The 8,972-nt window shown below is 46.4% G+C and overlaps 1 protein-coding gene across 1 annotated transcript; it reads right to left on the reverse strand. All coding sequences in view use genetic code 12, as the record gives it.

Annotated features, from left to right (window-relative positions):
• Positions 1-295: 295 nt before the first annotated feature.
• On the reverse strand, positions 296-2,353 carry DIURU_000893 (WD40 repeat domain-containing protein; the record flags this gene model as incomplete). The annotated part of the gene is made up of 1 exon (XM_034159191.1): positions 296-2,353. The coding sequence occupies one exon, from the start codon at positions 2,351-2,353 to the stop codon at positions 296-298; it is 2,058 nt and encodes a 685-aa protein (XP_034014305.1).
• Positions 2,354-8,972: the final 6,619 nt, after the last annotated feature.

Genomic DNA, 8,972 nt, shown 5'->3' on the forward strand with positions numbered 1-8,972 from the left:
CAAAATACAGGACATCCAGTATATAGACATAGAACAACCCAGGTAAACGGGGTGTTCAAATATATGGAGTAAGAGGAGGACCTAGGTACTATGCACCCCGGGAGTGAACCCGTCGGATGACATCACGCATCGAAGGGTCAACAGACAACTACGTTATCAACTAATATTGCACAACAACAGGTGATGTGCGTGCTATTTTATATACTTTTTTATGCATTCACGTTGCAATTAATATACCAATATTAATTTGTAGATCTTGCTATAAGCATATTCTACCTTATCGTCCAATCTGCAATCACTCTTCAAAAATAATCTCTCTCGCAGCAGGATATTTAGTGATGGCCATTGCCGCCAACAGCTCGGCATCAGATCTCAAAGTGGCCCGGGCCGACAGCAACTGATGGTCATTGAGGGTTATAGTAACCTTTACCATCTGGTCTTGCATGTCTTCAAAATGGTATCGAGGTTTTACACTAAGACGACGAGTACAAAGCTTCTTAAGCGTCGCCCCCGCTTGCCCATCTATTCTGGTTCCAGCTGGTAACACGTGTTCCGCCTGAATAGGAAACACCGTCCAATCAATTCGCTCGAATCGTGCCAAATTCTCGGTAACATTGATTTGTGTTGATGTGTTGGGTGTCAGGCTCAGCAGTGCTTGCTGTGCCAGCTTCTTGGCAACCTTAAACCGTGACGATATGTTGATAGCCCGGCTCAGCAGTGCTGGAAGTGCCTGCTTCTTAGCAGCCCTAGGCCCAATCGGTTTGTGGGCAGTTCGGTTCAGCAGTGCTTGCTTAACCAATTCATCAGTCATACATCTGTTAACGACCCCAGATTCAGAGATTGGTGCTGATATGGGTACCACGTCAACTTCCCATACCCGCACGTTGCAATCCTCATTCGACGAGGTGATAAGTATGCCCCTAGAGCTTCCAGGTTTCACAACAGCCATGAGCGAAGTTACTGGCTTGAGATGAGCTTGTAGCATCAATCGTGGGTGACCGGTGGTTTTGTTCCAACATATCACCTTGCCATCTTGAGAACCCAGCATGACGCACCCAATATTTGGCATCGAACAAATTGATTTAACCAGACCCTTATGACCTTTGTATGTAACTTCACAATACAGAAATATTTGATCGTTGGGCATCTTGAGAAAGTTCCATAACTTTGCAGTACCGTCTGTCGAACATGACAAAACCTTCTCGTCAACAAACTTGACAGATAACACCTGCTTGCGGTGACGATTGTACTGTTTAGCATCCGAAAATTGCACCTGTAATTCGCTGTCGGCGTCCCACACTCCGGCAGTATTATCCCCGAAGCCAACAACATAATACTTACCATCCCACAGTACCAGCACCGATTTCACCAGTTTTTCATGGTAATCAACGACCATTTCAGTTGTTTCCAAAGTCCAGACAACAACAAAGCCGTTCTTCAGGCCCGACAACAACTTCTCGCCATCAGGAAAGTAATCAAGTGAGACCACCTCTCCATCGCCACAGCGCAAGGTTTTATACATCTTAAGGGTCTTCAAGTCATAAATATAGATATTCATCTTTTTGGCGATGGCCAAATAGTTACCATCAGGCGAAAAGCATAACGAATTAATACGGCTCGATCCGGCTGTGTGGCAGTCGTCGTCAACCGTCAATCTAGCCACATGTTTGTATGATTGAATACTGTACAAATAGGTGGTAGTTGTGCATCCAACGGCGATAACCTTGCCATCTTTTGAAAGCCCCACGCAATCCACCTTTCGTAAAAATTCGAACTGGTGAAGTAGTTGAATGTCCAAATCACGCTTGAGCTCGGGGTTGTACCACAAATCATGTTCATTATTAATCTTCACGTAGCTTGAATGCGGTTTCGCGTGATCAATAAACGACGGGGTAGGCTTGCCATGGAACGCTCTGTACGCTGCATTAAAAACATTCAGCAGTCCAGCCTGCAAGGATAACAGTCCCGGAGCCACACTAGCAGTGGATTGCAGCACTGGAACACCAGTAGAAGTAGACAGATTATTTGGTGATGATAATGTATCGGTAATCGTGGAAACGAATGCGTGGATCGTGGGGTTCTCGTGGATCGCGGTCAAAATGGCATGACCTAATTGAACGTATGCGTTGGCACCCTCAAGTTCAACATTTTGTGAATTTAATTCATTAAGGTCAGACTGCAATCTGCGCACGGTTTCTTCGGTGTGTCTTTGGGATTCCTTTTGTTGGTCTGTGGGGGTATTTCTTTCGCTATCGTCATCGGGCTGGCAATCGTTGCCACTGGAGCGTTCACTTGACTCCAGCAACGGGATAAATGAAAGCTCATGGAAAGGCGTGTCAGCATTGGAGGACATGGTTGAGTCAGAAGTCGACTTGTCGATATTCTTAGTTCAGGTAATGGTCAAAAATCGTCGGATATTTATAAAAGTGCGAATGTTGGGGGGCGCGAATTATGAGCACTTGCCAAACTTAGACGATCGAAAGGAAGGTCCATATACTTTATGGAAAGAACACCGATGTTTGTTTTTGGCGTGATATAAGTCTAAAAACCGAGATACTGCTAAGTGAAGGCGCCAGCAATTACATCGTTTACAGTCAACGTTCTGTGGTCTGGTGCTTCCATTTTGAATCGTATTACTGCACATAAGTAGATTTGGTCGGCTAGTTTATCATAAAAGAAAGCTCCCCCTAGAATCCACCACCTTAAGCCCTACACACGAGTTCAACAACTACAATATTATGGCAACATCAGGAATGTTACATCATCGGCCGAATCTCTATCTCGGAGGTGAACCACCACTCGACGTGTGGATGTTTGGCGTTTGTCACATCGCACTCTATCAAGTCCGATAAACAAGCCGTACAGCCGCCTTATCCTTGAATCTGAAATTTATCCCACAAATTCTTACACGTAGGCCTTGATTTTTAGTTGATTACCTAATCCCTCACATTCGTCAACAATGCGCATTGAGGCAGCCCCAACGCCAGCATTATCTAGCCTGGGAATTCGGCTTGCTAGTGATACCAACTACCAATTCCACTCAACTCGCAATAAGTTCTTTTTTGGTGGCTTGTACAAGCTTTACTGAATTGCGTCGTCGATACTGGGGGGATTAAGATTAAGCCAGGCTCCCACCCAGCGATAACAGAGAGTTGGAATTACGCTTAATCATGCGAACTTATAGCAACGGTGGGCCATGTTATGTTCAAAAAGATTAAACGTGTTAAGTGATATGATGATTGCTATGGATGTTCTGAACACTCGCCCCCGCCTTCCCGCCAACCCCGCTTTGGTGACAACCCTGGTTGATTACGGAAGGGCGTTTCGGCTGTTATTGAATCAGTTAAAAGGTGCAAAATGTGCGCCATCTAAGGATAAATCATCTCCCGTCTCTCCAGCTCATTTGCATCATTTATGGCTTGCTGGTGGGCACCGCTATCTTGACTTTCGCACTGGTGTTAGGAGTAACTAGTGCTAGTATCTAATGGAACCGGTGCGCAGTGGTGTAAAGAATTCGCCGTCAACGTCTTGATTAATGCCGATAGCAATCAATATAGCTTTATCGACTTGTGATTGTTGTTGTTGTTTATTGTGGTGGTGATAAGATCACACCCCATAAAACAAGTATGACGTCATTGCGCCCCCTACCACACCAGTGTCACTTCATTTAGGTGATGTGAGCATGGTATACTAGTGAACAATAGTAGAATACACACGGATAGTTCCATTTGTAGAGATAGGTCTCAATTTTGGATCATTTCCTTCTAATTTCCTTGTTGGTCTTGTGCTTTCTCCTCAAGTCCGATGTGCGCCTATACTCACCCCAGTAGTTTCCACAACAATACCACCGCCGACAAACACCACCGACGCCAACAACTTGCCCACAAAATTCATTCATCAATCCAGACGCCCTGGCGCTGCAATCTTTACCAATTATTAACGCCACCATCGGTGCAGCTTATTTATCCAGACCAACGCGACAGTTGACCCTCATTTGCAGACTAAGGGCCACCGATTCTCCAACACCTCCCCCAAGTTACCGTGGTTAATTTGGTTGAAATCCACTTGCTATTGCTATGTGATACAAGTGGTGAACTATCCCAGCTAAGGCCGGTGCTGGCGACGCGTCCACGGGCTTTGATAGCTTTCGTGCGCCGACACTGATAGCAGCAATGCTAACGTGTCCTCCAGCCATCTCTTGATTGAGCCCATCGTGTCTTCGCAAATTATAAGCACACCCCGAGATAGTCTTTTGACAAGCTTGATATTGCCTGGTATACAACTCGTTTCAGGATTTGTTTATCATGTCACGATTCTCCAACGTGAGCGCCACCAACGAGTTCAGCAACTTGTCAACGCTCTGGGTGTCCCAACGCTTACAGCGAGTGCATTGTAACGGCGGCTATGATTGATTTTGACGGTATGACTGGTGATTTCGGGTTACGGTGGTGGTGGTGGTGGTGTCGGTGATCCTAGAGAAACGAGGCCACTTCTCGCTACACAAAGCGTTTATACGGTGAAAGCTGATCCCTCTACCTACTGTTACATATCCTAACTTCAAAATTTGGAGGTGTTCCGTTTGATGCCTGTGTTGAACGACCAGGAGAGTGCTTGCCACTATTCTCGAGATGCGTCCCATCGCTCCTAACCGAAGTCGCATAATATTTACGTTATGTGCCTTGCGTCACTGCACTTACATGAAGAACACCAACTACCACTTGAAATGGCCCAAAGGAATTCAAAACTATCACATCACAATCCGTCTAAAACAATGTGCTGAGTCTACCAATGGGTTTAGCGTACTCCAACAAGAGATGTGGCAATTCTCGGTTCTTCAGGGCGCTACAACGAAGTACAGCCTTAACATCCACCATAAAAACCCCACATGAACCACCAGGTGTAACAGATGTGGAACATCCTACCCCATCAGAAACGCTGACCGCCTTGTGGAATTAACAAAAAAAAATAGAGTAGTTCGTCTAAAAAATTTGCTTGAGCTAAGACCGTTATATGAGCTTACGGGAGATTGATGAGTTTGCGCTGATAAAGCTTACGAGTGATGGAGAAATGGCTGACAGTAAAAGCTTGAGCAGCAACACCATTAAGTAGACTATTCATTGATTTAAATACAACACTGAGAGCATCGTTGTGGACATTTATTTGTGAACGCAAACTAAGAGACGTTCGAATCTGGGTAATACAAAACACTAGATCATTGTATGCTGTCATAGAAAACACGTCCTGATGGCTGTCAATCCAGTGGCAATTCTTGGAGCTACTTGTGGGGTCCATGGGGAGATTACGGTACTTCAAGTCCACTTGACTGGCATTAATCCACCCCAGTAAATCATCACCAAGCTGACAATCTTCCACTGAAGGGGGGCTGGGCTTCCATAAACTGATACTGATGGTACTCAGTTACCCGGTGAGATGTGACCCGAGATCTGAGATGATCTCATCCAACACATTGCTGAACCTGGAGGCAACGGTATACACCAGATCGAAGAGACCAGAGCTGACAGCAATGAGCAAAGTGCTGAACATCAACGCCCACAAGTTGTCTAACCATGACCTGGTCGCCATCCCCGAACAACAACAAAATTAGGTGACTCTGACAACAATACCGATGGCATGGCGATGATGGTGACATTGATGGTGATATTGGCCATAAGACCTTGGGTAACACCGAATTTCAAGTATTGGTGAAGGTGGAAGAAACCAAACCAATCCCTAAAGGACTTGAGGAGCTGCTGTTAAACAATAATCAAGAGATAGTGAGTCAATGCGTCGAATATCAACAGGATTGTAACCATTCAGCGCTGCCACTGTCCCCGGCGCCCTTATTGAAACCATGGTTTGTCAATGACCTGGCTGGACCTCTCAAAGCACTGGCCAACACGACAAACGTTTCATCTTCTTTCTCGTCGCATAATACGCCCATCTTATTCGATGTGAATGCCAGTACTCTTGTTCCATGAGCCTATGCTCGCTTGGAATTGGTTTTACCGCCTTTTGCATCCCCGTTATTCCGCCCAAACATAACAATTGATGTCTCTACCAACGCCACTGCCTTTGCTCTGTGAAGTGACCACACGTCATGCAGTGTGTCCTGAAGCGTGTCCTGAAGCGTGTTCCGAAGCGTGTCTTGAAACACGTCCTGCAACCACCACCAGGAGCGGCTTCCGTCAATAACACATGGCATACCTTATCCACCGTCACCTTACCTACAAAACCTCAACTTGCTACTTCACTAGAATCACGAGAGGTTCCACGCCTTACATTGTCGACCCCTTCGAGCGACATATTCCGCTGGCCACACGGTGCCACTTACTCAGAGACATTGAAACTGATGAGAATCGGCATTGCCAGAATCCTCAGAATAACCTGAGAGGTTATCGAATTGGTTCTCCGACTTGCGGTCAGAGGACTTGGGAGTCATGCTGTAAGTGTAATACAGTTGATAGGGGTTGGTAAGCTAGCGCTTGGGGGAAGCAAGTGTGTAATAAAAGATATAAACAAAGATAGGTAGATATATGTAAAAACTTTTCCATCTGCTTCCAGGTGATGAGCAGAGGGCACAACGTGCAGTCTAAATAACGGAACTCCGAGACTACAGTCGTGAGACCGAAATGGTGATTTGGCTGCAACAAATCACGTGACAAAATAATGATGCCACAACAGAAACCTTAAAACTCGATGACACACCCAGAAATTCCATCGTCGGTGTCTGCTACTGAATGGGTTTCTACCACCAATTAAGCTGTCGCCGTGGCTTTGGCGCTTGTCAAGGATAAGTCACACTATTAAGCCGGTTGTTTACCAATACTGTGCAATTTAAAGAAGAAATTTTCACTGTCTTCGACGCCACTGAAACCGTCACCTAAGCAGTGGTCTTTGCTTTTTGGAAAGAGTGCTTGTGTGTGTGATATTAACTGAATCCTTGCCAAATCCACCATGGGATATCTCATAATCCTTGACGCTGCAAAAGCTGAAATCAGTTGTAAGATACTCAGGATGTTACCCAAAACTCTGTAGACTGAGTTTGGCATTGTATTTGCAGGTTGGTCAGTTCTGGCGCCCATAGTTTGATGTTTCCCAATCTGGATGTGACAATCGAATCCTTCCCAATGGGGACACCAATCAGCCGACCCACACTGAAAAACGCTTCCACGGAACCCTCATCACAATTCAAAGTCATCTATTGTCTTTCGGTGAAATTGTTTACCATTGATGCTCACTATTACTATTCAAAAAAGGTGTCCAGCGAAATGAACCGATCGATCTTTCTCGTCTTACCCACGGCAGAAAGTCTGTACATTGGTATATAATTCCAGGGAATTACATGTGGTTTGACTCAGACACCGAGAATTCTTCACAATCCTACAATTCATCGGGCGGCTTGGTGCCATTTGCTGATGTAATTGCCAAAAGCAATCGTCGTCATTCCAAGCAACAACTCCCCTGAATACCTCAACGTCAAACTGGACCGGGAAGACTACAATATCAACATCGTTAGGCGCTTGGACCTGGTGATGCTGATCGTTGGCAATCGAGCCAACTCGTATAACTCCTCCAATGATGACCGAACTACCCCCGCCACCGCTTCTGACACCGATGCACGTATCAGTGATGGTGGTAGCTACATATATGGATTTCGACATTGCTGTAAACCATACGGGCTTGTCTATTTGTTCTCTATATATTGAACGATGTAGCGCCATTACAACATATCTCGCGCGATGGCGCCTGTGAACACTAACCCCCAGGAAGGTATGTCAGCCAACCTGGCGGCTCATTTCAGAGCCCCCCATTACGTACCAGTCGACCAACCTCTTTTGCAAAACGATCCACGCCGCTGTTGCGGTACCCTGGCATCGCCACTAAGGTCAACAAAACAGTGCGGCCCTCTCCATTGTTGTCCGCCACCCGCTTCGTTGATACCATAAGCAAGCCAGTACTTCAGGGTCGCTTCTTCTGGAGCATTCCACAACTAGAAAATCATCAAAGGAGACTACCAGGGCATTGGTGGTACCTGGAATGAATCCCCCCACAGGCCGTGCGATTCAGAGATATATTCAGCGCGAGGCGAGCGTACCATCATTTTGTGGTGGGAGAGTTCGTTGTATGCAAGGCATCGATATATTTGGGTTGTTTTGATGTTTAGTGACTATTGTACGGTATGCTGAAACTATCTGTAGTAACTCCAAATCCACTAATATCTCTCTAGCGATAGGCTAGTCTATCTCTTCTCCACACCAACCTACGGCCTGAATGATGTCTGATTGTCAGTAACACACACATTTTCCCGTTAGTGTTTACACTATTCTCCTAATGATCATACTACCCAGATGGATTAGCCACACATGGGGCAACTAGCGGCATACACAGTAGCTCCTCGATTTTGCGTATCACCGATAGATCCATAAGCCTCCACTTGGGAAAATGGAAAATCACAAAGGTCACCAGACCCCATTTCAACAATGGACCGCCAACCAGCACTTTGCCACTAGCTCCTCAGGCGGCGTGACGTCTCATCCGTTTTCGGCGACTCTCGTCTAATTTTGTGCAGGAAAGCGAAATGGACAAACAATTCAAGGGGTTTTTTGATGGGGGGGGCTGGCTAATTGGGCACATCAGGAGATTCTCCCCCCGTCTCGAACCCATCGCGACCAACCGACGCATCATCGGCCCCGCTGCACCCTTACGCCAGATGAGGTCGACGATCGCTGCTGCCAAGTGAGTGCCGCCGCGCATTTGACACCAAGTCAGCCGTACTTGGTGCCGCCGTGAAATCGAAAATACCAGAGCTGGAGGTCGTCACTGGGAGCATGGACATTGTGGGTAAGTTTGTAGGTCACGGCATCATCCATGGTTTAACTTGAGCACACATGGTAGCCATGGCGACAGAACATTAGAGGCCTAGAACACCTTGGCCACTGCTCCTCCCCCCGCATGCCCCCGCCTCTCCCCCT

This window comes from Diutina rugosa (assembly GCF_008704595.1).
Source record: "Diutina rugosa strain CBS 613 chromosome Unknown scaffold92_size19856, whole genome shotgun sequence".
NCBI classification, from domain to species: Eukaryota; Fungi; Ascomycota; class Pichiomycetes; order Serinales; family Debaryomycetaceae; genus Diutina; species Diutina rugosa.